The sequence below is a fragment of the Mirounga leonina genome, unplaced genomic scaffold (genome assembly GCF_011800145.1).
Source record: "Mirounga leonina isolate KUSES-001 unplaced genomic scaffold, KU_Mleo_1.0 Mir_152, whole genome shotgun sequence".
In the NCBI taxonomy this organism is placed as follows: domain Eukaryota; kingdom Metazoa; phylum Chordata; class Mammalia; order Carnivora; family Phocidae; genus Mirounga; species Mirounga leonina.
Window position 1 is genome coordinate 6,816,194 of NW_023270380.1, and position 26,922 is coordinate 6,843,115.

General features: G+C 47.6%; 1 protein-coding gene across 2 annotated transcripts in view; it reads left to right on the forward strand.

The window, feature by feature from the left end:
* Nucleotides 1–2,035: 2,035 nt before the first annotated feature.
* LOC118012940 (ectodysplasin-A receptor-associated adapter protein-like) overlaps nt 2,036–26,922 on the forward strand; it is a 131,356-nt gene continuing 106,469 nt past the window's right edge. The window contains exons 1-4 of one of the 2 annotated variants that reach the window (XM_035008523.1): nt 2,036–2,227; nt 10,634–10,692; nt 14,391–14,430; nt 25,225–25,283. In XM_035008523.1, the coding sequence (XP_034864414.1) occupies nt 2,197–2,227; nt 10,634–10,692; nt 14,391–14,430; nt 25,225–25,283 (189 nt within the window). In that variant the 5' untranslated portion in view covers nt 2,036–2,196. The remainder of the gene's footprint in view (nt 2,228–10,633; nt 10,693–14,390; nt 14,431–25,224; nt 25,284–26,922) is intronic. The other variant, XM_035008522.1, reaches the window with a different exon arrangement.

Sequence of the window (26,922 nt, forward strand, 5' to 3'; positions counted from 1 at the left end):
CTCCATGATTACCAAGCCCACTATCTCCATTTATCATGATTCTGAGATTCATGAGTATGTAGGTGCTATCAGGAAATGTCAAAAATGCCCACTTTAGGGACGCCTGGGTGGCTCAGTCGGTTAATCGTCTACCTTCGGGTCAGGTCATGATTCCAGGGTCTTGGGATGGAGTCCCGCATCGGGCTCTCTGCTCAGTGGGGAGTCTGCTTCCCACTCTGCCTGCCACTCCCCCTGCTTGTGCTCTCTGTGTCTGACAAATGAATAAATAAAATCTTTAAAAAAAAACTTCTAAAAAATGCCCATTTTAAAGAGTGTTTTAAAACACTATTTAGACAGCAATATAAGCAAAAGCAGAATGACATAATGTAACAGGAAATAGTTTGTATGGGAACCCTTTGGGAACTCTGGTGGATGAGTGTGTTTAAATTAGTTTTTCGTAAACTGCAAAAAAAAAAAAAAGCTCCCATTTGTAGTGTACACTTTATAGTTCACAAAGCACGTGGCAACAATAAAGATAATGATGGGTTACGGTTGCAATTCATAGAAAAGGAGGTACAGGGAAACTGAATGAAAGGAAATAATAACCTAGGTCCATAGTCAATCTTCCTTGTAAAAAAATTAACCCGAAAGTGCATTTCTGCCACCTCTCTTCTGTTTGATATAATAAAGAATGGCCATGATACATGAATTATAGTTCAGGGTTTTGAAAAGCAAAACAGCTTTATAGCAACGCTTGAGCTTCTGTTGCTAAGATAGCTCAATTTGATATGCGGTTCCTGACAACCAACTTCAGAAATAATTCCATCGTCATGAGAAGTCAGAAAGAACCACAAACCAAACCTCAGAATAGATTCGAAGAGAAAATACTCTTAAAAAAATTTCCCTTCTTATCAGAAGCAGACCAAAGGGAAGTTTATCCTCCCACTAACAAATTCCCCAGAAAGCTTCATTTAAGGTTGTACGCTCTTCAGACATCCAGCAGGACCCTCTTCTTTGAGCCTGGTATTTCTTCCATGGCATATTCTAGAGAATAAGACATAAACTAGAGAGCGCTACGGGCCCCAGGACTACAAAACAGATGATGAAAGGCACAAAGCAAGCCTCTGGTGACCAAGAGGGTATGTAGACATTTGCTGCTTTTCGGCATTTTTCAAAGCTGAGTATTTAGCTGCAGGCCGCTCCTTTACGATAAATTGCTGCTACCCTATACTAAAAGCTATTATCTCTTGCAAACCATTTCCCATCTTTCCATTCTCGTGTGCCAAGGCAGACATGGATTATTTAAAATCCTTAAGACACTGCTATTCAATTTAAATTGCCTGTAACCTTTGTGTAATAGATTTATGATTGATAGGTATAGTTAAAACAGAACTATTTTAAATATATTCTTGGTAAACGATCCCAATCTGTGCTCACTTAAGTAACGGGTGCATAATCCCTTTTCAATTAAACCGTAGTGCTTTGCTTTTAAGGACCAATTCCGCATTTCTGAGAGAACCCCGAGCTACTTTTCTAGAATGGCCGTATGGGTGTGTGTCTTTTCACTCCCTTTGTGCAGCACCTACCCTGGAGGTCATGTAATAACCAACGACAAAGAAAAATCCAGATCGAAGTTATTCGGGTGTGCCACCCTGCCTGAAGACGAGGAGACGGTTTAAATAGCAGATCGCGGGCAGGCATCCCAGCCCAGGCCTGCGTTGGGAAGGCTGCGTCCCGGCCTCGGGCGCGATCAGGGAGCCCCCCCCAAAGCGACCCGAGACTGCAGCCGGCTTTTAGGGCTAATCCTTTCCTCGCAGCCAGTCCGGACAGCACTCGCGTGGGCCGCGCGCCGACACCAGCTCGCGGAGCCTGGGCGCGGGGCTGGAAGGACGCCCGCTGCCGGCGACGCTCGGGGCCCCCGGGGGCACCCCCTCCCCGCGCCCAGGCCCGCGCCTCCGGAGGGAGGGAGGGAGGAGGAGGAGGGAGGGAGGGAGGGAGGCGGCGGCGCGGAGAAGGGGCTTTGCTAATTGCCGAAGCAGGAAGTGAGCACGAGGAGGACGCGGCGGAGAGTCTGGGAGGAGGTGGAGGTGCTGGAGGAGGAGGGGCGCGTCGCAACTGCAGGAGCCGTCCGAGCAGCCCTCCCTGGCCTCCCGCACTCCAGCCCGACCCCGAGGCCGCGCAGCCCCGCTCGGGCGCCCGTCTGCCCCACCGCGCCCCATGGCTTCTCCGGACGACCCTCTGCGCGCAGGTAAAGGGACACCGCGCCGCGCCCTCCCTGGGAGCGGGAACCGCGGGCCGCGAGCTGGCGGGGCTGGCGGGGCCCAGCCTCCCGCGACCCCCGGGACGACCCCCGGACACAGCGCCGCGCCCGTGCTCGCGCGGGGTCGGGCCGGGGACGGCGGCAGCGCCGGGGCCCCGAGGGCGCGGCACGAAGTCCCCCCCACCCCACCCCACCCCACCCCGCGAGCGGGCGCGCTGGCCCCCATCCTTCGTCACCCCCACGCGTGCGGAGGACGCTCCTGCCCTCTTCCCACGCTGTGGCCCCACCGCTTTTGTTCTGGACTCGGGATCCCAGGTTGAAACAAGTCCCTCAAACCTCTCTGGCAGCCAAGAGCGCAAGGAATGATTTTCATTTTTTCCTCCCTGGCTCTTCCTTCCTCCCCACTCACATGCCTTCCCAGGTCTCCTTTTCTCTCCTCATTTTCACTTTTATTAAATGGTTTTGTTCCGTCTATTGACCCTCAGAGCTATTTCGTAAACTAGTATACACGAAAGCGAGAGCCGGATCCCACCAGTGAGATCCCACCTGTAGAGGACTTTAATTAGAGTGGTCTTTAGTTCTAGCCTTAATTTAAAATACTGTGTGTACCTGAGGACGGAGTCTAGATTGTTCTTTCATCTCTTCCTTGAATTTGAAATCCTCCTCAAACTTCACCTTCCAGGATTTCTCTGTCCTTGCTTTCCCACAATCTTGGCCGGGGGGATCCACCACGACTGTTGAACACAGGAATGAATGAATGATGTATTTCCCAGAGCACACTGGGGCTTTTTCTTGTTTTGCTGAGGTTGGAAGGGCCAGGGAGAGAACCATATATACAGATACAGAACTGCACGTAACTGCTTAGATAAACGTGTTTCCTATTTTATTGCTTGGGCTTGGGCAGGGCTTGAACATTCCACCATTAAGCTGTGGCTTGAGCAGTTAGGAGGAGACAGCTGAACTGGCATCGTGGTATGCTGGGTTTGGGAGAGTTTCCTGGAGATTCTAAAGAAAGATCTAAATTCTTCAAGTGGGGAATGATAAACATTGTATCAATGGGAGATGGAAAATAAATAAATTGGATATCCTTCCCTCCCCCATACCCATTATTTGGGAAAACAGAAAGGGAAGTGAAGAGAGAAATCCTCCCACTCCGATCCCCACTCACCTCCACATCCACCTTCTCTTCCAAGAATCTAATGGATGAAGTGCCAAGAAGTATTGGGCCTGATTTTACCAACAATGATCTCAGATCTCAAGGATCATGGTGAAAGGCATTCAGAAAGATCTTGGGGATACAGGGATCCACTGAATGAGGACAAGTGTAAAGTCCGCTTGGACCCCTAAAAGTTAATGGCACCAGAGAAGATGAGGCTCAGGAACTACAGCTTAATAGTGATACAATGTGTAAAAAGTTTCAGTGAGTCATAGTGTGAAGAGACCACCAGGGTGGCTAATACAGTCTTAGGTAACCTTATGTAATAGCACTACAGGATCTAGATTTCCCATGATGGTGTTCTTGGTCAGCCCGGCCCTGCCAAAATGGATACTCTCAACCTGGAACAAAAGGTCTCGGAAATCCCAGCATGTGAGGCGTGAAGAGAGGGTAGAATGATAGGAGGGTGTCCTTCGGAAGGAATCTGTCTCTTTGACTAAATTTAAGAGGAAGAACGCAAGTCTGTAGGTGAAATCTTTCTGGCCACAAAGAGGGGAGAGGCCTCCTAAGGTAGAAGTCTCCTCGCCCCTTGGAAAGATGTCAAAGAAAATATTCAGACATCTCAAAGAGGTCCTCATGTCCATCTATTCCCACTTGGAATTCTATCAATAAGGTGAGGGTTCCTCCAGTTAAAAAAAGAAAAAAGATCTAAAATGACTTCCCTTTCTCGTGTAATTTCTGTAACCTCCAGGACACACCCACCTACCCCTCCAGCGCTGTAATGAAGCTACAGATGGTACCAATCTGTGGAACTTGTTAAAGGCCATTTTCACGTGTACACCCCCGACCAAGTTCCCATGCGCCCTCACCTGATTTCCTACACTCACCATCTGGGGTGTTCACACCTGCCCTTGCCTTTTACCAACCCCTTCGCCAAAAGACAGCCAGAGTGACCTTTCAAAGACATATCAGTTCCTGTCATTTGTCTACTTAGAAACCTGCATTGGTTTTCTAACAGGTTCTCAGTCCTCAAAAGGTGTCCATAGTCCTCACATCCATCTCTCCCTACCCCTCCAACTGACTGATGCCTGTTCTGTCCCTGCCTCTCTGCCCTTCAATCACACTGCCTCCTTTTTCCTCTGGAGAGCCCTCGTCCCCCCTGCCACGGAGCCTTTGCACAGGTGATTCTCATTGCTGGGAAGACCCTCTTCATCTCCCTCCCCTCCCCACTCCAGTTACCTCCTACTTACTCTTCAGACTTGAGCTCACAAGCCCCATGCAGTCTCCTTGCACCCTGTTCTTTCTTATCTAGCACTGGCCTCCATTTCCAGCTGTGGTTATATCCCTGCTGTCTCTCCCCAGCTAGCCTTGAAGCTCTCGGAGGGGGTGCGCGTCCATTTAGCTAGAACACCTGACACAGTGCTCGGCACGTAGTAAGCCCAGGTGAACTCCTTATTGCCTCACCAAGTGAGTGAAGGAATTTACAAATTTCACCACATGCACTTCAAACTGTGGGCAGAAGAAGCTTTTCTTGGACTGACATTTTAGAAACGTATTCATCAATTTAGATGTGTTCCCTGACTTTACCTTGTCAGGTTAAAAAAAGAGGACGTTTGTATCCACGTTATGAGCTTCATGGAAAGAGACAACTTTTTACACTAAGAGAATATATAAGACTGTTGAGGTCACATAGAAGGAAAGTAGTCATGCTGGTTGCAGGATTGCTATCTTACTCTATCTCTGCCACTAATAAAAATCTAACACGGGATGAGTCAGAATCGTCTGTCGGAGGTGAATAAAATCTGGCTCACGTTCATACAGACGTGAAAGCCAGGAACGAAGAAAGAGGCTTTGAAAGCCTGGGTTGAGGAGGAGGTGTGATTCGCTGCAATGAGCTGAGTGCCCAGGGCCACCGGCATGCGGGCAAGTGTCCTTCCTTTGTTCTGGGGTCCCTTTTGCACCGCGTGGCATGGCTGGTGGCTGGGAGCAGCTCAGGACGGTGCCGGGTGGCATCTTAACTCTCCCAGCCCTCCTGTGGGCTCAGGTGGGTCCCAGGTGGCGGCCTGCCCTCCTGGCAAAGCCCAGTAGCACTGGGAGCAGAAACCAGGACCGGAGAGTGAGCGCCGTGTTTGACATGCCAGACCAGCCAGCTCTTCTTCAGAGGCACCGGGAGCCATGGCATGCTGTAGTTCTCCCTTTCCCCTCTCCCTTCTCCCTCTCCCCTTCCCTCTCTCTTTCCCTGCTGGTGTGCTTTCCCAATGCCCACTTCATCTCTTTTCCTTTCTTACATGCCTGTCTTCTAGATTTTCTTCTCTCTCTCCCAATTACTTCCCCTCGTCTGAATCTCCTCTTTGGTCCCTTTGTCCCCTCTCTTCCCTCCTCCTCCCCTTCCCTGGCCCCTCCAGCTCTGTCCCCTCTGTAGGCATGAGCCTGACTGAATGCCTGGCCACCCTCCAGGGAAGTCACTCTTAGGTGGGCACCTTCCTGAGCCCCTGGTCCTTCCTCCACTTGTTCAGCCCCTGGTCTGAGGATGACAGAGCGGGGCTGCTGCAGAATCAGGGAAGAGGAGAGATTGAATCCTGCATCCACACCACCGCCCAGCATTGCGGCTCTAAGAGCTTTCAGAGTCCCAAATAGGGTTAGGACTCTGGGGCTTCTTCAGAACCAGGAATGAAAACAGCCGTAGGTCAAAAGAAAAGCTATCGCACACACACACACAAAATAATAATCACTAATGAAAAATAAGTTGACTCTGAAATCCCAAGTTTGAAGAATTGCCTTGAATTCGTCACTAGAAAGCACCCAAGGCCTCACTCTCTTGGCTCTGGGTGCCCCGGGAAGGGCAGGAAGCTCTGACATGCTCCCCTCTTCATTGGCTTCCAAAGAACATCCTCAGAGGCCGCCTTTGAACTTCCTCGGAGAAACTGTCTCTCAGAACTGTTGGCCCATGGCTGCCGGGACTAATGAAGGGAGATGTCAGGACGGAACAGTGCAGCTGTTGGGCAGCTCACGGGGGGCTGTGTTGCAAAACGTGAGATTGTTGCTTCTAAAGAAGCTGTGGGATGTAGTCGGCGGTTCTGATTCTATGGGTGAGATTTGGGTCTTCGAGGGGATGAGGCCTGCTGAGATTTTTGGACTTCGAGTCAATGCTGGAAAGACTAGTGCTTTGGGGGACGTTGGGTGAAGGTATTTTGCACATGGGAAGGACATGAATTTGGGGGGCCAGAGAGTGGGCTGTTATGCACTGCATTTCCCCCCAGAAACCTTGTTGCCCTCCTAACTCCGGTACCTCAGAATGGGACCTTATTTGGAGCTAGAGTCTGTACAGATGCAGTCAAGTTACAATGAGGTCGTTAGAGTGGGCCCTAATCTCCTGTAACTGACATCTTTGTGACAACGGAAAATCTGGACAGAGAGATTATCCCCACTTTCAATGGTGGTCAGTGCATGAACTTCTAGAACCTCTGAAAGTAGTGGAAAACAGGCACAGGCTGGGCACTAGGTAAGTGGGAGCTCTAGCAGAATTTCAGATGAAGGTGCTGTGGACCTTGGCTTCCTATGTCCTAGTGACATTAGCCCGAAGATGCTCTTTTGCCCCCGGGGGCCCTGCTTCTCACCACTCACGGACCTTTAGATCCGGAAGGACATGTGGAGGCTCTCTGTTCACCCATGAATATTACAGATTAGGGACAGAGAAACAAGTGATCGTGCAGCCTGCCTACCTCGCTGGCTCTCACCTTCAGTCTCCAAGAGCAAGGCCAGGTGCCCTCTCCAAGGGCCATGCTGCGTGAGTTCACCCTGGGCCTCATGCCTTTTGAGAACTCTCCAGAAGATGTTCATATAAATTAAACATCGTCCTCGCTGCCACCAGTGAGATCCTTTTTGGTCAATTGCCAGCTAATTTGGGGAGGTCTGTGCCTTGCTTAGAGTGACCGATCCAGGAGAGGCGAGGTGGCTTTGGGAGGAGGGGACTGCCCGGGACAGCAGAGCAACAGCCGAGAGCCGCCCTGGCCTGAGCTCCCAGGGTCCCCCTTACTGTTTTGGCCCCTCCTGTGCCTCATATCTCAACTGATATCAGAGCCTTGCCTGGGGGACCCCCTGCTGTTCCCTGGGGCCTATAAAAATAAACCTTTTAATGCTTCCAAATAAACGATTTGATTTCAGACTTAAAAATATTGTAACCGTGCAGCTCTAAGAGCTCTCAGAAATGCTTTAGGACAACTTCCTACTTCCAGGCCAGTATCAGATAACCAGGGTCAGCCCTCCTCCAAATTATCTCTTCCGTACACAGCCATCCGGGCCTTGCAAACAAGGGCAGTTGAGTGCGAACCACAAGGACTTTCCGGGCAGAAGAAGGCATAGGGTCAGGGCAGAGCACATCGGGCGCCACGGGGGCCTGGGTCTGTGAGCGAACTTGGCAATATCGCGCCTGCAAGAACTTTCTCCACGGTCTGATCCACATCAGAGGCTCCAGAGAACGTGATCAAAAGCCCTGAAAGTGCCTCCACGGCTGGTTCCGAGCCCGTTGCCTTTCCCGACTGCCCTTTCGCCTTGCGGCCATGCCTCAGAAAATGAGAAACCTAAATTCGTTGTGCCCTTCCTATCGTAAGTTCCATCTATTCTCAGGGATTTCAGACCAAAGCAAGAGACTTTGGGCCTCCAGACAGGTGCTGTCATTGGCCTGGCCCTTCCTGTTCACCTCACAGCCTCTGGAGACATGCTCAGGTACAACCCAAAGCAGGGTCAGGGTCTGAGGGGAGTGGACGGGGTGCCCACCCCCGGCCTGACCAGAACATCCATCTCCTGGGCCCCCTGACTGCAGGTTACAGGGGAAGGAACCTGAGGCAGCAAGCACTGAGGTCATCCAAGGTCACACTGCGAGGCTCGTCCAAAGTCACACCCCTCCACTTGTTCAAGGCCAGACTGCTGCTCAGCGGTGGCATGGCTGGGAGAGCCAAGGTCTGCATCCGAGCCCAGTCTGCCTTCCTTTTAACTGTGCTGTCGGCATCCTCACTGCCCCTTTTGGTGTAATTCTGCCTTTCCCAGCCATGTCCTCCATTTCCTTCCTCTCATGCTAATTTTTCTGTAGGAAACAAAACTAACTTGTCATAGATACAGTGGGCGGTATCTGCACAGACCCTGTTGAGGGTCATTTAGAAACCACTTCCCCGCCTCCCCCCCCACACACACACCCCAGCTCCTGCACAGCCCATGGACCTGAAATTCCATTGTTGGTACCTGCTAATATACATACCGCACCCCTGATGGGGGGCATGTTTTAAAGTATTAACATCCAGCTCCACTCTAGTGAAAATGGAATTGTTGAGACAAGGCTGTGATAGGAGGGGTAGGAGGAAGGAACTTGAGGTGGCGTCTACCACCCTCTCCCCAGCCAGAAACCAGAATGAGAAGGATGGAAAGGCAAAACTCAAAAACCAAACTCGGTGAGTTTGGCTGGACATATCTGGAGTACACTAGTATGTCGTGTTCTTTCTCATCTCTCGGCCTTTGCCCATGCTGTTCCCTCTACCTACGATGCTTGTCCCTCCCCTTCTCCTGGCTCACTTCAGCTCATCCTTCCAGGCTCTGCTGTCAGTTCCCCTGCAGGCTCTTCTGCCCCGTTGCTCCCCGCCCCCCACCCCCCACACCCAAGGCTGGGCATGGGCTCCTCCTCTTGTTTCCGTATCATTCTGCGCTTCCGTTACTGAACACTGAGTGCTCTGCGGTCTAAGTGCCTATTACTTGGGCCGCAGAAATCCTGCAAACTCGGAGTGGAATTAGCACCACAAGTGGCTCTTAATTTCTTTACATGGATTTAACTCCATGTTCGAGTCTATATCCTACTGGGCTGCCAGGAAATTCCATCTCAGTCCAAATGGGGCCCTGGGCCCCTCCTTAGCGTCACACAGGAATCCAGGAGGATGTGGTGCTGGGATAACTAGGGTGGCATCTTGCTAGGCATCGATACCCTCGGGGTCTGAGCCTTAGAAGACCCTTGAGATCCAGCAGCCCTCTGCATCTGTGCCAGGCACAAATCACGGGTTTCTTTGCTAGGGCGGGGAAGTCCCCCTTGTGCATCCCCTGATGTGGCCTTGCTACCTCTGGGCCCTGCCAGGGACCAGGGCACAGTCCCACTCATGTGGCTGCAGACGTCTATCCCCCACTCCATGGGAGGACACTGGCAGAAGGCTGTCTCCGTTTGTCCCCACTCCTCTGGGCCACTAATCTCTCCAGTTAATAGGCTGTCATAAAACAGAGAGATGTTCCCTTCACACTGCTTCTCCTTTGGGCATTGTCAACACCTGCCAGGCAAAGATCTGTGAAAAGCCCAGACACATTCTAGAAGGGAGACATCTAGGGAGAACAAACACAAATTAATATATCAGTAAATCATCTTGATATGCTCGTTTTGATACCCAAAGGCATTTCCTGGGCCTGGTGCCTGGTCCACAGTGTATACTTAATTCAACTTAAGTTGACTCTTGGCTGCTTTAAGGCTTCCACTTAGGGTTTCTTAGGTTGTGCACTGCACAAATCTAGAGGCCCCCACTCAAATGGATTTGGTTCTTTATTAACATAGTTTTCCGGCAGATGTCTGGGCAAGTGTCTTGGAATGGGAGGGCTCTTTTCTGCTTTGAATAAATTCTTAAGATCTAGTGGTGGCCTCGACCAAGGCCTATACCTTTTTCTGTTTTTCCTCATTCAATTTCTTAAATGCAACAAGTGGTAAATAAGAAGCAAAATCTTGGGAAGTCAAAATCACTTAGATAATGATCCTGGGAAGTTGCTGACTTTATTAAATTACCTAAACCACAGCCAGAAGCTTAATATTTTTAAATAATTTAAAAAAGCATTACAGAAGAGTGGGAAACATGGAGAGAAGGAGAAATCAGGATCATGTCATCCCTGCTCAAAGTTATAATCAAATAATACCAAAGAGTCATGGGTACCATGTTTGCATAATCCATGGTTATATATAACTCCGAGTGTCTGTAGATCTCTACAGGTAAACTGTTCAAAGTATGGTGTTTTTTTAAAATAAAGTTTGTCTTAATCTCTTTCTTGGTGCCGTCTGACCCCATTCCTTCCTATTTCGTTTCTAGTAATGGTTGAAAGTACGTTTTTCTCAAGCCTGACTAGGGCAGCTTGCATGGATATGAAGATAATTCTCAAAGGACACATCTGTGCTCTTAAAGAAAATACTCTCCATTTGTTTTTGTTTTTGTTTTTTCTTACAGATCATATGGCAAAGGAACCGGTGGAAGACACGGACCCTAGCACTTTATCCTTTAACATGGTAGGTTACAATCTTTACATCAATGGTGACAACTCTTGTTAATCCTTTTTTCCCTTTGTTACATTTTTATTGCTCAGTATTTACACGAAGATCAGAAACCTTGAAGTAAGGTTTTCCCAAGATAAATGTCTTTATCACAGTGTTCTCTGTGATGTAATAAACTTTGGGTTTCTCAGGGCTAAAAATGGTATTAGATTCTGTTCTTGTGATCTTCTTAGATTATATCAGGCCTTTGTATACTTGTCTGTTTTAAATACTTACCTGGCTCCTTTTAACTTCCTCCTCTTCAAAATGCAAAATATTTAATGTGAGATGAAGGAAAAAACAGGACTACTGTACAGTTAACTGGGGGCTGCCCATTGGCTAGCTGGGCACACACTGTTTGGTTCACATATGCAACAACCCTATAAGATAAGCTCTGCCCATTTCATAGATGAACAGCTGAGACACAGGGGTTGGGGTAAGTGGCCCACCTTGGAAGCAGCCCAGGCAGGATGCAGACCCAGCAGCTGGCTTCAGGTCCCTGCCCTGTCCTCCCAGAACCAGTCCGTGGTGTGTCTGCTGCTGAAGGTTTACCAAGGATTTCACATACATCGTCTTCATCCTCCAAATAATCACTGAGATGGTAGGACAGCCACCCCATTCTACAGATGAAGTGATGAGTGTTAACGGATTTGTGTAAAATCACCCAGATGGGAGCCCTGCTCGCCGATATGGAACCGCCTCTTGCTTATGACCAGATCCATGCCTCTGGCAACATCACATGTGTTATTATGCATATAGGGTGTGACACATTCCTTTTAAAAAAAAAAAGTGTTTGGAGGAGAGGAACCGCCCAGTCCATGAAAAATTCTGATTAACTAATTTAGTTAGAATGACATAAAATACACACAACAATATCATTAGACAATATAATTCGATGAAATATCCTGAAGTCTTTGGTGATTCACGAGGCACCTCAGGGTCCTGAAGACCTGAGGTGTTTGTCCTTATGTCTCAAGTCCCCACTGCACATTTTGCTAAGGGACAGCGTGGGGGACAAAGCTGGACGCACGGTGGAAATCAGTATGGAAACATCCCCTGTCCCTACATTCCAGAAAGACAGAGCGTGGGCCGGCCCTGTGGCTATCGCTCACCATTCCCCGTGCTGTAGTCCTGAATGAGAACCTTCAGCGCTAGAAAGTGCACTCCGTTTGTCCTTCCGGTCCCCTTCCCCAGAGCCCAAACTGCGCTGCTCTCAGACTCCCACTCTCTTGCCAACATCAGGTTCTCCTTCCCTCTCGCCTAGGGTCCCCCCCCCCCCCCCCGCTCACTTCTCTGTGCCAGGGCACAGTGATTTCCCCAAACTTTCCCTGGGTCAGTTTGCTGGGGCTGCCACAACAGAGGACCACACAGCGGGTGACCTAAGTGCCCCCCCACCACATCTGCAGGTTGGGAGGGCCAGGGCCCTTGTCCGCCCTCCGAAACCGGTGGGGAAGAATCCTTTCTCATCTCTGCTGGTCTGTGTGGTGGTCGGCAACCCCTGGTGGTTCTCAGCTTTCAGCTGCATCCCTCCAGTGCCCTCGCTGCCTTGGCAAGTGGCCGGATTCTCCCTGTGGGTCTGCATCTCTGCATCTCTTCTCTTGTAAGGAGAACAGTCCTATTGACTCGAGGCTCCAGTCTACTCCAGTATGATCTCATCTTCACTAGTCCTCTTGCTAAGTCTGTAGTGACCCTATTTCCAAATGAGGTTACATTTGGAGGGACCAGGGGTTAGGACTTCAACAGATCTTTTTGGGAGGACGCATGTCAGCCCATGACATTGCAGGTGCTCCCAGGATGAAGCCTATACTCCTCAACATAGCAGATGAGGTCATCCATGACCTGATCTCAGCATCCCTCCTGATGAGCCAGTTGAGTGTAGCTGTTTGCTGCTCCTGAAACACCCCACGCCTTCTCACCTTCCAGGGATGCTAACACTGTTCTGTCCCATGAGGAAAATCTCCCAGTTTCCTCCCCTAAGGAACTCCTGTGCTTCCTCCCCTGTGATGCTTTCTTTGCCTCACCCTGGGGCCTTGGGGTCTCCTTTCTCCACAACCCAACCCCTACTCTTTATCACACCATGCCAGAATTATTTGCTTGTGTGAGTTCCTGCAAGACTGTATTGAATGTCATCCCATATTCAATGCTGGGCACAAAGCAAAGTTTGATGGTCCAAGCTTCCAAGAACCTGAAATGGCACCCACCTAAATCTTTTCACCTCACTTCCAGAATCTTCCATGTAAACTGGCCCCCTCATTTCCTATCCATCCCTGTCCCTCTCTAGCGCGCATCTCGGCTTCTACACCTGTCACCCTTCACACCACCTGGACTTGCTCCTCTGTGTCCACCGTGCTCTTCCTCTTGGTCACCCAAGTTCATGGGCATTCTCCACGCCTAGCTCAAATGTCAGTCCTTCCAGGAAACCTGCATTTGCTCCAGTCTGTTGGGCCCTTCACGTCGACTTCTGGTAGATGCTTATTTGGCACTGAGTCAAAGTGTGGGTTTGCAAAGATCATAGTTCCTTTTTTTGGAAAAACTCTGACTTTATCTGAGGAAATAGGCAAGTCTGTACTTTAGAAACAGCCTGAGAAGTGTTATAGTATGGGTGTGTTTTCCGTGCTCTGCGGAACAGACTAGAAGAATTTAGTCTCAGGGAGAATTTGACTTAAGTTCTCCATGATTGATGACTGATTGATCGTGTTCTTCTGTGGAAGAGGAGTTCGAGGCTTCTAGAGGTTTGGAAACTTCACTGTTCAGCTCCAAAGAAACTGCAAGGAAGGGGTTTTAAAGCAAAATCCTTGGTTCCACATTTGTTTCTTTTTCTCCTCTGTTGGAGGAAGACATGCATGAGACCTACAGGCAATTTGGAAGGTGCAGCCCTTTTTTTTTTAAGGCTGGAGGGCGTGGACCCAAAGGCCCAGATGGGGAGTGGGAGCTGAGCAGGGGTTAGGGGACAGGATGGGGAGACTGGGCACATTCCCGCTCCTCTCAGGGAAGTCAAAGTTTAATCGGAAGTCAAAGTTTCCGGAATACCTGCATGGAGGTACCAAGAAAGAAATACATGATTGCAAGAGCCTTTGCTATTTTGAATTCCCTCCCATGGTACTGCCTCCATCCAGTGCACTGACAAGCTGTGTATAATTATACATGATGAGTAGATCTTTGTAGATCTTTGTGCAGTCGGTAGGCTGGTTGGCTTTTGAATCCTGTCCTAGTCAACCCAGAACAGAGCTCTACAAGAGTGAGTACTCCCTGGTCCACAGGCTTGTTGACCCAAAGGAATGCCACAGAAATGGGGACAAGAAATGGATCTATCCCCATAATTCACAAAAGCAAATGCTCCTCAGTTTTAAATGACAGGAAATGGGGGGTGGGTGTGGGGCATAGCACTTCAGAAAAGAGGAAGTGTGGTTTAGTGGTCAGAGCTGAGGAAGTTTAGAAGGCTTATTCTGTCTCATGTTCCAACATTAACTTCTTGTCAACCTTGATTTCATTTTTATAGGCCGAGGATAAAAATAAGCAATGGGTCAGGCCTGTTGATAAATCCAAGGCTAGAAACTTGCAAGGTTTTAAACTAAAATTATGACTTTCCCCAAACAAAGCTTTCTTTTCACTTTGCTCTTATAACTGAGCTATGGGCTTTAAAAATAACTCTCTTCTTTTGTTGGTTTCCACAGTCAGACAAATACCCCATTCAAGATACGGGACTCCCTAAAGGTATGTACACTTAATATAACTACTTGAACTTGTGATTATTTTAAGATCTTGAACAAAGCACTAGTCAAAGTCATCTCTTATTACTTAAAGTTGTTAAACAGAAACAGACTGAAACTTTAGCTTTTGACTTGTTGATTGTCTCAGGCATGGATTTTCTTATTAAAGTCTATAAATTATTTCATTACAAATTATACATTAAATCCTTATGGTGTTTTTAAGATGCATAAAGTGAAGAGAGCCAGGACTCTGGGTTGCAAGTGACAGAAACCTAACTCAAGCTGATTTTAAAAAGGGAGGGGAGACATACTGGCTTCGGGTCTTTGGGCATTTGAAGGATGCTCTCAGGCTCAGTCTCTCTGTGTCTCTCATTGGCTCTGTCTTCATCTGTGTTGGCTCCATTTTGGGGCAGGCTTTCCCTTCATGGTGGGAGATCAAGAGGTCACCGACACCTCTAGTTGTACGTGGTGCCCGTCAAGATGGTGCCCCCCTAGCGCCCACAGCACAATTCTAGAGATGACAGTCATTCGGGGAGTTTGGGTCATGTGGCCATCCGTGAATCAGTTGCTGCCATCAGGAGGATGGAGGACATTGGTCAGGTCTGCGCCTTGAGGTTGGGTGGGGGAGGGCATGGAGTTAGTTCCACGCAAACCACAGGAAAGAGGCTTCTGTTACTAGACAGAGGGGCAAAGGATGCTTGTCAGGCCCCAAAGCAAAAAGCAAAAAAAAAAAAAACCACCAAAAACCCGAAACCCCCAAAAAACCTATCTTTTGTAGTTCATGGACTAATGTTTTAGCCATGGCATAGACATGGCTAGGCTTAGCCTCTCCTAATTTCTTCCGTGGGGCAGTCTGCAGAGCCATGTCTGTTGTGGAGGCTTTCTGGTTGCCCTCCTGGAGCATTTCCCCTGTGCTCTGCTGACAAGCCAGAGAGGGAGGGGTGGACGGACGGGGTGGGGGACCATCCGATCTGACCAGCTTCAGAGACGGCTGGGGCCCCCAGGTTCCTGGAGAGGTAGGACTTCCCAGCACCCACTAATGTGGGTTTTCCTGGCAGTCCTTGTGATAGGGTAGTCATAGGGTCACCCGACTGGAGGGTGGGGAGGGCACTCCCCGCCAGGGTCCACCTGAGGTTAAGTGCGGTGTTCTGCCAAGGCTCCCCTCCCTCCTCCAGTCTTTACTCGCCAGACTCTTCCCCTTACACCCAGAAATTACACCGCTAGTGTTTCATTCCTTTTGCCCCCCTGTGCATGCCCTGGGAGTGGCAGTGATGTAGGGAAAAGAGATCAAAGGCCAGGTTTGAGTCCAAATCCTGGCTGTGCTCGGGGAGGCTTCTGGCAAGCTCCCTTCCTCCTTTCCCCTGTTGGTGAATGACTCTAAGTGTCCTGAATCCTCCAGTCTGCGATTTGATTCTCTAGTTCAGCCAGGAGGTGGAAGATGCAAGCCAGGCGACCAGGGACAGATGGGAGGCAGTCTCAGGTGGTGTTCCTTAGACTTCAGTGTGCAGTGAAGAATTATCGGGGGTGGGGGTGGGGGGGAGCTGTTTAAAATCCAGATTCTGGGCCCAGCTGCTCTAGAATCACGATGTGGTAGGTCTGGGGCCAGGCCCAGGAACCTGTGTGTAAATGCATACCTGAGTGGTTGGGAAGCAGACCTCACTTTAACCTAAGAAGCTTCAAGGATTTGGTGTGTCCACCAGGGAGGCATATAGACAAGAGAACCAAACTGTAGCCAGACCACCAGCTGGACTCTGAGTGCCCTCAGAATGGTGGTTCCACATGTCAGGGTCTCAGTTCCCTGTCTCCTAGTGCAGGAAGGACAGTGTTCTCCTCCTCCCAGAACACTAGTGAGAATCCAGTGAAATTAGTCCAGGACGGTGCCTGACACAGGCAAGCATCAGATGGTGGAGGGAAATCTGGCCACGGAAATGTGCAAAATCAGGCTTGAGGATGCTTTTCCAGCCCCGTGGCAAAAACAGCACTGCTTGAGACAACCACTGAGCTACAGTGACTCTGGAAATGCAATGTCATGTCTTGCCCTATCTAAAGATCTTTTTTAACACCCTTGAAAGTGATTTCCTGTTTTGGAAAAAAAAAAGGGAAAAAAGACTGGTTGCTTAGCCACCTGATACAATAATAATGGTATTATTGGATTTCTCCTGGAATTTGAGATTTACAAAACCTTAATTAAACTGGTGAAGATTTTACAAGTAACATGACTGTGAAAACCACGTTTATGAGAAATGTGACTAGATCTTTCTTCTATCCTTATTCACAGAGAACAGTATAATTAAGCACATGATTTCTTATCTCTAAAGAAACACATCATCTTATACATAATGTCTAGAAGTTTAAAAACTTACCCCAAGGGGGCCTGGGTGGCTCAGTTGGTTGAGCATCTGACTCTTGGTTTTCGGCTCAGGTCGTGATCCCAGGGTCCTGGGGTGGAGCCCTGCATCTGGCTCCCTGCTCAGCGGGAAGCCTGCTTCTCCCTCTCCCACTCCCCCTGCTTGTGTTCCCTCTCTCGCTGTCTCTCTCTCTGTCAAGTAAATAAATAAAATCTTTAAATAATAATAATATCTATGACTTGATATCTGCTAGTATTTTTTTAAAACCTACCAATGGGGCCAATGTATAGATTTAAAAGTAAATATAATCTAATTAAGTCCAAACTTGGACTCTAACATTTAAGTGAATTTTAGGGGGTCCTGCTATATTTAACAGAGGATTTACCTGTAATTAGCTTGAACAATTTCCATATGGTTAAAAAGTTTTCAAAATTTATTTTCTTAAGCAGATTAAGCATGTTTCACAAAATCTTTATTATGCTTCTAGTATATTCCTACTGTATTCATGGGCAGTATAAAGCTATTCCTCATGCCGTCCAGACTAGAGTGGTTCTGAATTATGTGTTTTCACCATAAATCAACAGTGGAAATCTAATGTAACTCCAGTAATCAGCATGTTTTTGAGATGAAACATGTTGTTAAACTTGTTTTCTTATCGAGAACAAATGTGTAGCTTCTGCCTCCCCTGATTTTAGAGATTTCAGGGGGTTCATTTTGTTAGGACTCTTTTCTGAGAGCTGTTCTCTGAGAATCTGCAGGCACTAAACTCAGGACTAATTTAAGAGTGAGGCTTATTTTATTAATTTTTTTTATTTGAGTATAGTTGACACAATGTTACATTAGTTTCAGGGGTCGGACATAGTGCAAAACAGTATGGAGGTTCCTTAAGTGAAAATAGAATTACCATATGATTCAGTAATTCCACTACTGGGTATGTACCCAAAGAAAGCGAAAACACTTATTTGAAAAGATATATGTGCTCTTCTGTTTATAGCTGCATTATTTGCAATAGCCAAGATAAGGAAGCAACCTCAGTGTCCACTGACAGATGAATGGATGAAAAAGATGTGTGTGTGTGTGTGTGTATGTGGTAGAATATTACACAACCGTTAAAAAGGATGAGATCATGCAGTTTGTGACATGAGTGAAGCTTATTTTATATCACAGAGCTCCTGATATCTTGTAGAAACTGCTGGCTTGAGTGTTCTGAAGCAATTATGACTCTTCACAATTTGAGAGAAAATGTGTTTGGAAAAAAATTCTGATTTTTGAGCCACTGTTCCCAGTGAGGGGAAATTATTGCACATAAATACATCATAAATCAGTCAAGAGTTTATCATCTTTTTCTCTATGGTTCCTGCTCTTCTCTTTTATTGTTCAAAAAAAATTTGTGATGAATTTTAAGTTAAAGAGAAATAAAGTAGACTAATTCTATAGTTACTAAATTTGAGGCATCTGAACTCAAACATAGATGATTTGGGGGGGACCTTTTAGAACAGTTTGTTAACTATATGTATAAGTAGTGGTTCAGTTTGAAAAAGTTAGAAAAATAAATATGAAGATATTCACTAAAATAATTCGGAAGTAAAAATGTTTACCCTAAACTCACAAGCCAATATGTTGTATTTTATATGATCTCTCCCCTCATTGATTGATAGCATTTTGTTAATAGGCTTCCTTGTTCTAAGAGGAAACCAAACACCCCTCCTGCCTGCATGATTTGCTATGTCCTGGTCCTGCTCATTCCAAGTTCATTGCCTCCCACTCAACCTTGACTGGGACTCCTGTTACAATAAACTCCCTCCTCCCCCAAATTATATGGTTTGAATACAAAGGTGACCATCCTGCACCATTTTTGAAAAAGATTTTATTTATTTATTTGAGAGAGAGCAAGTGAGAAAGTGAGAGAGCATGAGCTGGGGGGGAGGGGCAGAGGGAAAAGCAGGCTCCCCGCTGAGCAGGGAGCCGGACGCGGGGCTCGATCCCAGGACCCTGAGATCATGACCTGAGCCGAAGGCAGACGCTTAACTAACTGAGCTGCTCAGGCACCCCCATCCTGCACAATTTTTTTTCCTTTGGGGGAGGGCAGAGAGGAGAGAGAGGGATATGACCACAGGAGTGTTTGGGATACCACTTCACAAAAGTAACTATGTAAGTTCAAGTTATCCTCATATTGGGGAGGAAAAAACCACGCTTTTACAAAAATGCTGGGTTGACCGTTATGACAGTAGCCCTACTGAGAATCAGTGTGACTGAAATCACACATCTGTTACTTTTTGCCGTAGTGCATCAGAATTCTGTGGGATGCCCGTTGGATGTCAGATTTCTGGGGGCCCCGAAATTCCAGTGAAGGAAGTCTGGTGTGGAGCCTGGGAATCTGCATTGTTAACCACGCAGGTGCTTTCGATGCCACAATGCTGGGCACTGTATCTTTTTTTTTTTTTTTAAGATTTTATTTATTTGAGAGAGAAAGAATGAGAGAGAGCAAGCACATGAGAGGGGGGAGGGTCAGAGGGAGTAGCAGACTCCCTGCCGAGCAGGGAGCCCGATGCGGGACTCGATCCCGGGACTCCAGGATCATGACCTGAGCCGAAGGCAGTCACTTAACCAACTGAGCCACCCAGGCACCCTGGGCACTGTATCTTGAGAAGCACAGGCCAAGGCAAGATCTCTACTGCTCTTGCTTCAAAAGATACGTGTAGAATCTTAGTGAAAATCCATGCTTTTAGTTTAAATTTCTCAGATAATACTATTAAGGGGAAAAATGTCCTTTAGTTGGAATCGAGTAGGAGGCCATGAATGCAGCCCCAGCAGCCTGGCACTTAATAGGTGAATGAATGTTAATGAATGTAAGAAAGAGATGAATCAACCAATCTCTCATTCAGTCTTAACTGTTGGCCCCTGATTCATGATTCTTTCTTTAAAGCTTTATAACTTTCAAGGTTTGCATGAACCTTTCTTTCATAATGTTCTGTGTGTCTCTCAGCTTTCAAGTTTAGAGTGCAGTATTGAATTCTACAAAGATTCAAAGCTGCTGGGACCAAAATCAATTTTTCACACATTTGGGCCACTACAAGCCGGGAGTTGTGAAGTTAACACATGTCAAACAACCTAAGAATGGAGGTTTCTTCCCCAAGTCAAGTTTTTAAAAGGTGTTCAACATGGCCCGTGCATTTCGGGTTCCTTTGACTTTCCCTAGCAAACCCCACTTTGACAATAGAGCTGACATAACTTTGCTTGTCTTTTAGGAGGCTGAGCTATGAAGACAGGTATAATCCCACTCTCTGCTGTCTGCCAGGCTTAGTCAAATGTCAGACGAGCAAATGAGCACAGTGGAATCTGATGCAGGGTTAAGCAGAGGGGAATGTGTTTGGAGTGCCGCTCACTCACCCGGCTGGTGAGGGAAGGATCCTGCCCTGGGGTTAGGCGGACGGCCACACGTACCTGGCACTGGACAGAGGAGATGGACAGCAGTTTATGAGTCACTTATCCTCACGGCCTGGGGGAGGGGGACGCTGCAAGCCATGCAGGGTCACAGAGGGTTGCCCTCGGGAACAGCGTGAACAACCAGGGACTGCAGGTGGAAAGGGTGGCAAGAGGATGGAACGCCCTGGTTCCCCAGGGAGGATGTGATTGGCCCGTCTGAGTAATTCTGTGGGCTGGCAGGGAACTGAAACTCAGTAGTCAGGGGTATGTGGTGACTGTGGCTTGGGTTTAGCTAGGGGGCCTTATCCACAGAGCAGAGTGCGGTTCGAGGCCGTTCGAGGTCCTCCTGATTTCACCAGATGTCAAGACAGCACATAATATTGAGTCTAATCTTAGATCTTATACCCCAGTTGACTCCGCGGTTTCTTGACATCAATTTAAATCTTAGTGACGATTGAGACTTACAGGGTAGAGAAGGGCCTCCCTAAATAGCAAAACAGGCACTTGACCAGGAGAGAATGGGCCATGTGGTATGGCATGGGGGTAGTGAGGGCATGGCCCCAGAGGGCATGAATCGATATAACCAATGCCTCTGGCATGAGTGACACCAGGCAGGGGTTCTGTTTGCACTTTGTAACTAAAACAGGAATTCTGTGAGGAGCCCATTCTACCTTTCGACGGAACCTGTTGCCTATAGAGTAGATGGAAGTTGCATCAAATGGCTCCTTTTAGAACCAGGCGTTATTTGAGAAGTGAAATGAACATCTTGGTCCCTATCCAGTAATGTCTGGAGCTCCGAGGGGATAGAGAGTGTTCTAGCGAGGCCTTATATTGTGGGCTTACTTTAGGTAGAGACATCTGTCGCCTTGATTTATATTCTGTTCATCTGTGAGGCAAGAGATTCCCAGAGTTCTTTACCCCAGAGTGGACAAGTCTTAGGCAATGGTTCAAGAGTTTGTAAAAATAATAATAATAATAATAAAATAATGATGCTGCTGATGGGACCATTTGTTGACCAGGGCATCCAGCACTAAGATGACAACCTGAAGTTTGGCCAGTTGTGCTGACCCTTGAATCCCATCTGTTATCAGGGACATCCTGAAAGGGCTGGAAAGCACAACTATCCATGAGCTCCATCGTGTATAATGGTGGTGATCTCATCTTTAGTGTCTACAAACTCCCACTGCTATTCACTCAGTTGATCTGAAGGGACTCCCCCCCTCCCCGGCCCCCCGCCCCAGGTAACCCAGGCATCAGAGAAGAGTAGCCTCTTCCAGCATCATGGCATCTGGTAAGAGACTGAGGATAGTGGGGGATGCCCCCTCCCGTGGGTGGAATATGCCAGAGGGTCCGGGGTTTGCTCCACTCAGTAGCAAGGCCTCAGTAGCCATGTCAAGCTTGTGCGGTTCTGTTTCTGTGACCCAAGGCATAATGGGCAGCAGGGCATGGAGGCTCACAGTGAGAGCCTCTATTTCCAGAAGAGCTTAGCATGCAGCCAGCAATTGCTGCTCTAATGGTATATAGAGAGAAGGGCCTAGGAGGGCAGTTCCTTGCATCAGAAGCATGTGGACAACTTATGGCTATCATGGGTGGTCTGGGGACTTCAAGAGGAATATGAAGAGGTTGTTGAAACCCTGGCAATGAAGGGGTCTCTGAGAATGCTCGTAGACTTTTGTTGGAGGGAGCCAAATTTATGGTGGACCACTTTGCAAGTAACTATAGCAATGAAAGTAAGTAAAGTCTGTAAATGGGGGAATATGTTGCCTCCAGAGTTCCAAAAGAACTAAAAGATATTGGACTTGTCTTAACTTGTAGGTACTGAGAGGCTCCATAACTCTTTATTGGCGGCGTCAGAGATGGAACTCTTCCGGTAAGGAAGAGTCTTAGGAATTTAACCAAGTTGGCAGGGCAGCGCACTGTGTTGGGGGGCAATGTCCCGTTCCCTTTCTGTGAGCTCTTTTATGGATATTTCTATGGCTTGGATGACTATGTCAAATGGATGTCCTCCGAGGAGGATGTCATCCCTGTAATGTCATACCCGTGGTCCTGGAGAAGGTTGGGTGTAGTTAAGATCTTGCCTGCAAAGGCCATGCGGTAGGACAAGGTTGTTAGGTAACCCGTGGGTAGCCTGGTCACCCTGTGTGGGTGCCTTTGCAGATGAAGGCACACTGCAGTGAGAGGGTGCTAAAGCAGACTCCGGACAGAATATATTAGCCAAATCTCTAATAGCCACATATTTACTAGTGGTGATGGGATGGAGTCCGTAATTTCAATAATACTGGGCATCAGGTATGGGGCTTTAAAGGATGGGACCACTGCATTAAGGTTGCAGTAATGCACTTTGAGGTGCCATTTGTTTTCTTCCGGGTTTAAGAAGAGGCCAAATTCAACTGTTAAATGGAGAAGCAGTAGATAATCAGCCTTTCTTTCACTCATCAGGTCTTAAATTAAGTTTTGATTTTTGAAGGTCCTGTTTAATTTACATTGGGCCATATCAGTTATTTGAACTAAGAGGTCTATGGGGTCTCATTTTGTCAAGTCAACTTCTAACTGTAAAAACTGAATATTAATTTATGGGGTCAGAGTAGCCATGCCCCCTGTGGGATGCTCTAGGGCAATGGGTGCTGTGACCATGGGATATTGAGGCAAAACGGTAGTTCTCATGGTCAGGGTGAGGCATGCCTGTCCTCTCTTTTACATTCAGGAGCTCTCCTAAGATTATGGGGTGGGGGGAACACCGTGTTGACATTTAGTGGCATCTCCAGGTGTAACTGTAATTGGAGCCCCAGTACTGATTAAGTCCATGAGGATTTTGCCAAGTCATGCATTTTAGCAAATATTAAAGCTAATTCAGAACTTAATTCATCAGGCAGAAGCATCCAGCACTTTATTTTTTTTTTTAAAGTGTGTGTATACACATGTGCTGGGGGAGGGGGCAGGGGGAGCGAATCTCAAGCAGACTCCATGCTCAGCGTGGAGCCTGACCCCGGGCTCGATCTCACAACCCCGAGGTCACAACCTGGGCTGAAATCAAGAGTCGGATGCTCAACCAACTGAGCCGCCCATCCAGCACTCTTTCATCTGTGGGCTGTGTAAATTACTGTAGTAAATGTTGGATTTGCCATTGGGTCAAACTCTGGACCTCTGTTTTCAGTTCTTTTTTTCCTTTTATGTCCTCCCCAGTATCCAGGTTTCTTTCCATCTTTCTTTCATTTCCCCTCCCCTTTTCTTTTTGCGTCACCAGATAAACTCTGGGTAGGTGGGGGAATCCTCTGCTCTGCTCATATTTCTACACTTCCTCTTCCACAGAGCCTCAGATCAGTACCATGGGGGTTGGGGCCTGCCGTACGGCAGTGGTTGCTTTCATATGGTTTCAGGACCCCAGGCTTGCGTTAGGCTCGAACTAACCCCTTGCCATGCCGCAGGGCGACCATGGGTTTCCCCTGTAACTGAGGATCCGGATCTTCATTGTATCAGGCACAGGTAGCCCAGTGGCCCAGCGGGCAACGGGCTGAAACTGGGCTTTTGGCTACAGCCCTGCCGTTCCTTTGTTTTTTAATGCTTTCTCTGTGGACTCCCTTGGAATATTTTTATTTCTACCTGCATAAAGCCTCAGCATTCATTTTCTGATCATTCACGGTGCAGACTTTCTGGGAGTTTATGGGGACAGGCTGGGGAGGCTGATGGCCCACCTCATAGGGAAGGCCAGTCAATCTGCCTGGGGGTCCACCTCCAGGAAGGTCCTACTGCTTACGGGTCGCGCAGGGTCCATCAGGCCCGTGATCGCAGGATTGGTCCTTCGGCACAGCTGCGCTGAACCCGGGCACACAGGCGGGGGGCGTGGCATCGGCACAAGAGCCACACGCCAAACACTCCTCTCCTGTTCCCCCCGGTTCCTGGGCCACAGGCTGCCATGGATGTGTACCTTGATGCCTTCGGGGGTCAGGAGAGCACGTGTGCCAGCAGCAAGGGCAGCGACAGCAGAGGAGACAGACAAGGTCGCCGTTTGTGCCCAAACAACCACACGCAGGGAGCCATGTTTCACTCTCCCTGGGCTGGCGATCTCATTGCTTTCTGCAGACCTCCCAAAGGGCCATCCCCACAGCCATCCTGGCCATGTACGATCGCAGTCCTTGTGCACCTGCCCCGAGTACCGTGATGGCCACCAGGCTGGACACAGCTCCCGGAGAGCTCGAGCCCAGCCCTTGGTAGCTGGGACTTAAGTAGGGACCTGTCAGGGCACTTAGAGCTGGAATCCTCCAAGCTCACCTGCCAAGCATCAGTGGAACCCGACAACACATCACACTGGGGGACAGACAGTGAACAACAGTTTTCATCTTGGGGACGAGGACATTTTAGCTGGGAAGAGAGGACAGACGTGCATGTCTGGCAACTGGCAGTTCTGTCCCAGGCAGCCCTTGCTGGGCCAGTGACGCTGGCTCAGTCTGACCGAATGTCTTCCATAGTGGGTGGGCCATGCTGTCTGTGAGGCCAGTTGTCAGACCACCTCCTGTTCACCCGGCTGGTGGGGGACGGATCCTGCCCTGGGGTTAGGTGGACGGCCACACATACCTGACACTGGACAAAGGAGATGGACAGCAGTTTATGAGTCACTTATCCTCACGGCCTGGGGGAGGGGGACGCTGCAAGCCATGCAGGGTCACAGAGGGTTGCCCTCGGGAACGGCGTGAACAACCAGGGACTGCAGGTGGAAAGGGTGGCAAGAGGATGGAGCGCCCCTGGTTCCGCAGGGAGGATGTGACTAGCTCATCTGAGTAATTCTGTGGACTGGCAGGGAACTGAAACTCAGTACTCAGGGGTGAGTGGGGACGCTGGCTGGTGTCCTCCCAGGCAGTGGGGTGTAGCTTAGGGGCCTTACGCATGGATGCAGAGAGGGCAGGAGACCTGAGGCCTTCCTGATTTTACTAGATATCTAGGGAGCACATAATATTGCATCCTAATGGTAGGTCTTACACCGCAGAGCGTGTTCTTTATCAAGTCTTGTGTCTTTTTCCACCCCCCAGCTGAGGAATGTGATCCCATTACGTTGAACTGCCCAACAGATTCTGATGTACAACATCAGGTAAGACTCCTTTTAGTTATATTTTCACCCTTAGGCTCTTGCTAATCCTTCTAGAATTTTTTAGAAATTCTCCTCCAGAGCTTTGAAAAGAAAGAAGAGGATTTTTAGGTAATAAAATAAGTCTGGAAATGATCTTTAAACAGCCCGGTAGATAGAGCACATCCACACAATGTCTGTTACTCCCAGTTACTATGGTAGCTTTAATCCGTTTTTCGAAAAAAAATATTTGTCTGTAGGCTAAACACAGACCATCAGTGTTAGTGAATGAAAGAGCAGAGACTGCTTTCTTTCAGATGGAGTTGGTATGCTGTGAATGGGAAGCTTTTTTTAAGCCACAACAAAACTGGATAGTCTAATAACATTTTTGTAATGTTTCTATAAAACTTTTCCTTTTTTCAGTAACACGTTATTTTTTTTGTCTTTCCCCAAAAAGCAAATCCCTGTACTGTTTTCTGATTATAGAAGAATGTTTGTTATTTTAAACTTCAGATAGGACAAAAATGTACCCCAAAAAACTGAGAATTGCCTGTCATTCCATTGTTACCTTTTGAGGTACATCCTTCCAGAAGTTTCCTTGGGTCACCTTGTGCTTCCGTTACTTCTTGCACTGTCCAGCCCATTTCTTTCTACTTGCTCAAAGCTCATTAGCAGAATTGCACAATGCTTCACATCTGCTGAACTATATTTAGAGTGTCAAATGTCTCAAAAAGCATGTCTTGCCTCAAGATGGGCTAGTTTGGTCCTGCCCGTTCCATAACACCAAGGTAATTTTTTAGAGAGACAAATTGAAAGTTCTGTTTAGGCTTACTTGTCAAACATCAGTCTGTCATAAATCATCAATAGTGATACTCTTGGATAGTCAGATCACTCTTGCAAAAAAAGCAAAATTATACTGTAGTTGGTAGAACTGTCAATTTTAATTGTATACAGCTCTCTTGAAAGTTGTCAGTCATGCTGCTTTTAACTTTGGTTTGGGGCTCTTCAGTCACCTATTGTGAATATCATATTCTTATTTAGTAATCCCTAGCATTTTCCTTGGAATTACGATCTAATGGTTGACTTTGGCACCGACTAAGTTTAAACAGTTGTAGTAAACCCAAAGTCTGAAATTTTCTCTTCTTGCATTCCTCAATTTGTTTAACCAAGTTTTGCTCTTCACATGTTTTGTAACATGATATAGATTCTCATGAAGCTGTAAGAATGCTACATTGTTTGTTTAGCTTGCTTGTAGGGATTTTCCAAAACCGGTTAAGATTAGGTACAGAATATACCTTAGGACACTGTTCAGAAACTGTTTAATTTTAGTGTCATAGGTCTGGCTATATGAAGTAAAGACTAAAAGATGAAAATAGATCTATAAACGAATAAAAGGGGAAGAAACCTATTTGAGATTTTTTTTCCAGTTCTGTTGTAAAAGAAATTGTCATATTCCTATGAAAAGTAGGACTGTACCTACCTACTTCAGTTCGTTATTTCTTTGCATAATCTATAGGATTTGTTCTAACTGCTAGATATCCAGCAGATTCTTTGAAGCCAACTTGGCAGTTAGAATAAAGAAAACTCACCAGGGGAGACATGTTTAAAAAACAAAACCAAACCCGTAGTCCATTTTCTAGAGCTCCGACATTAAAAGCAAGCT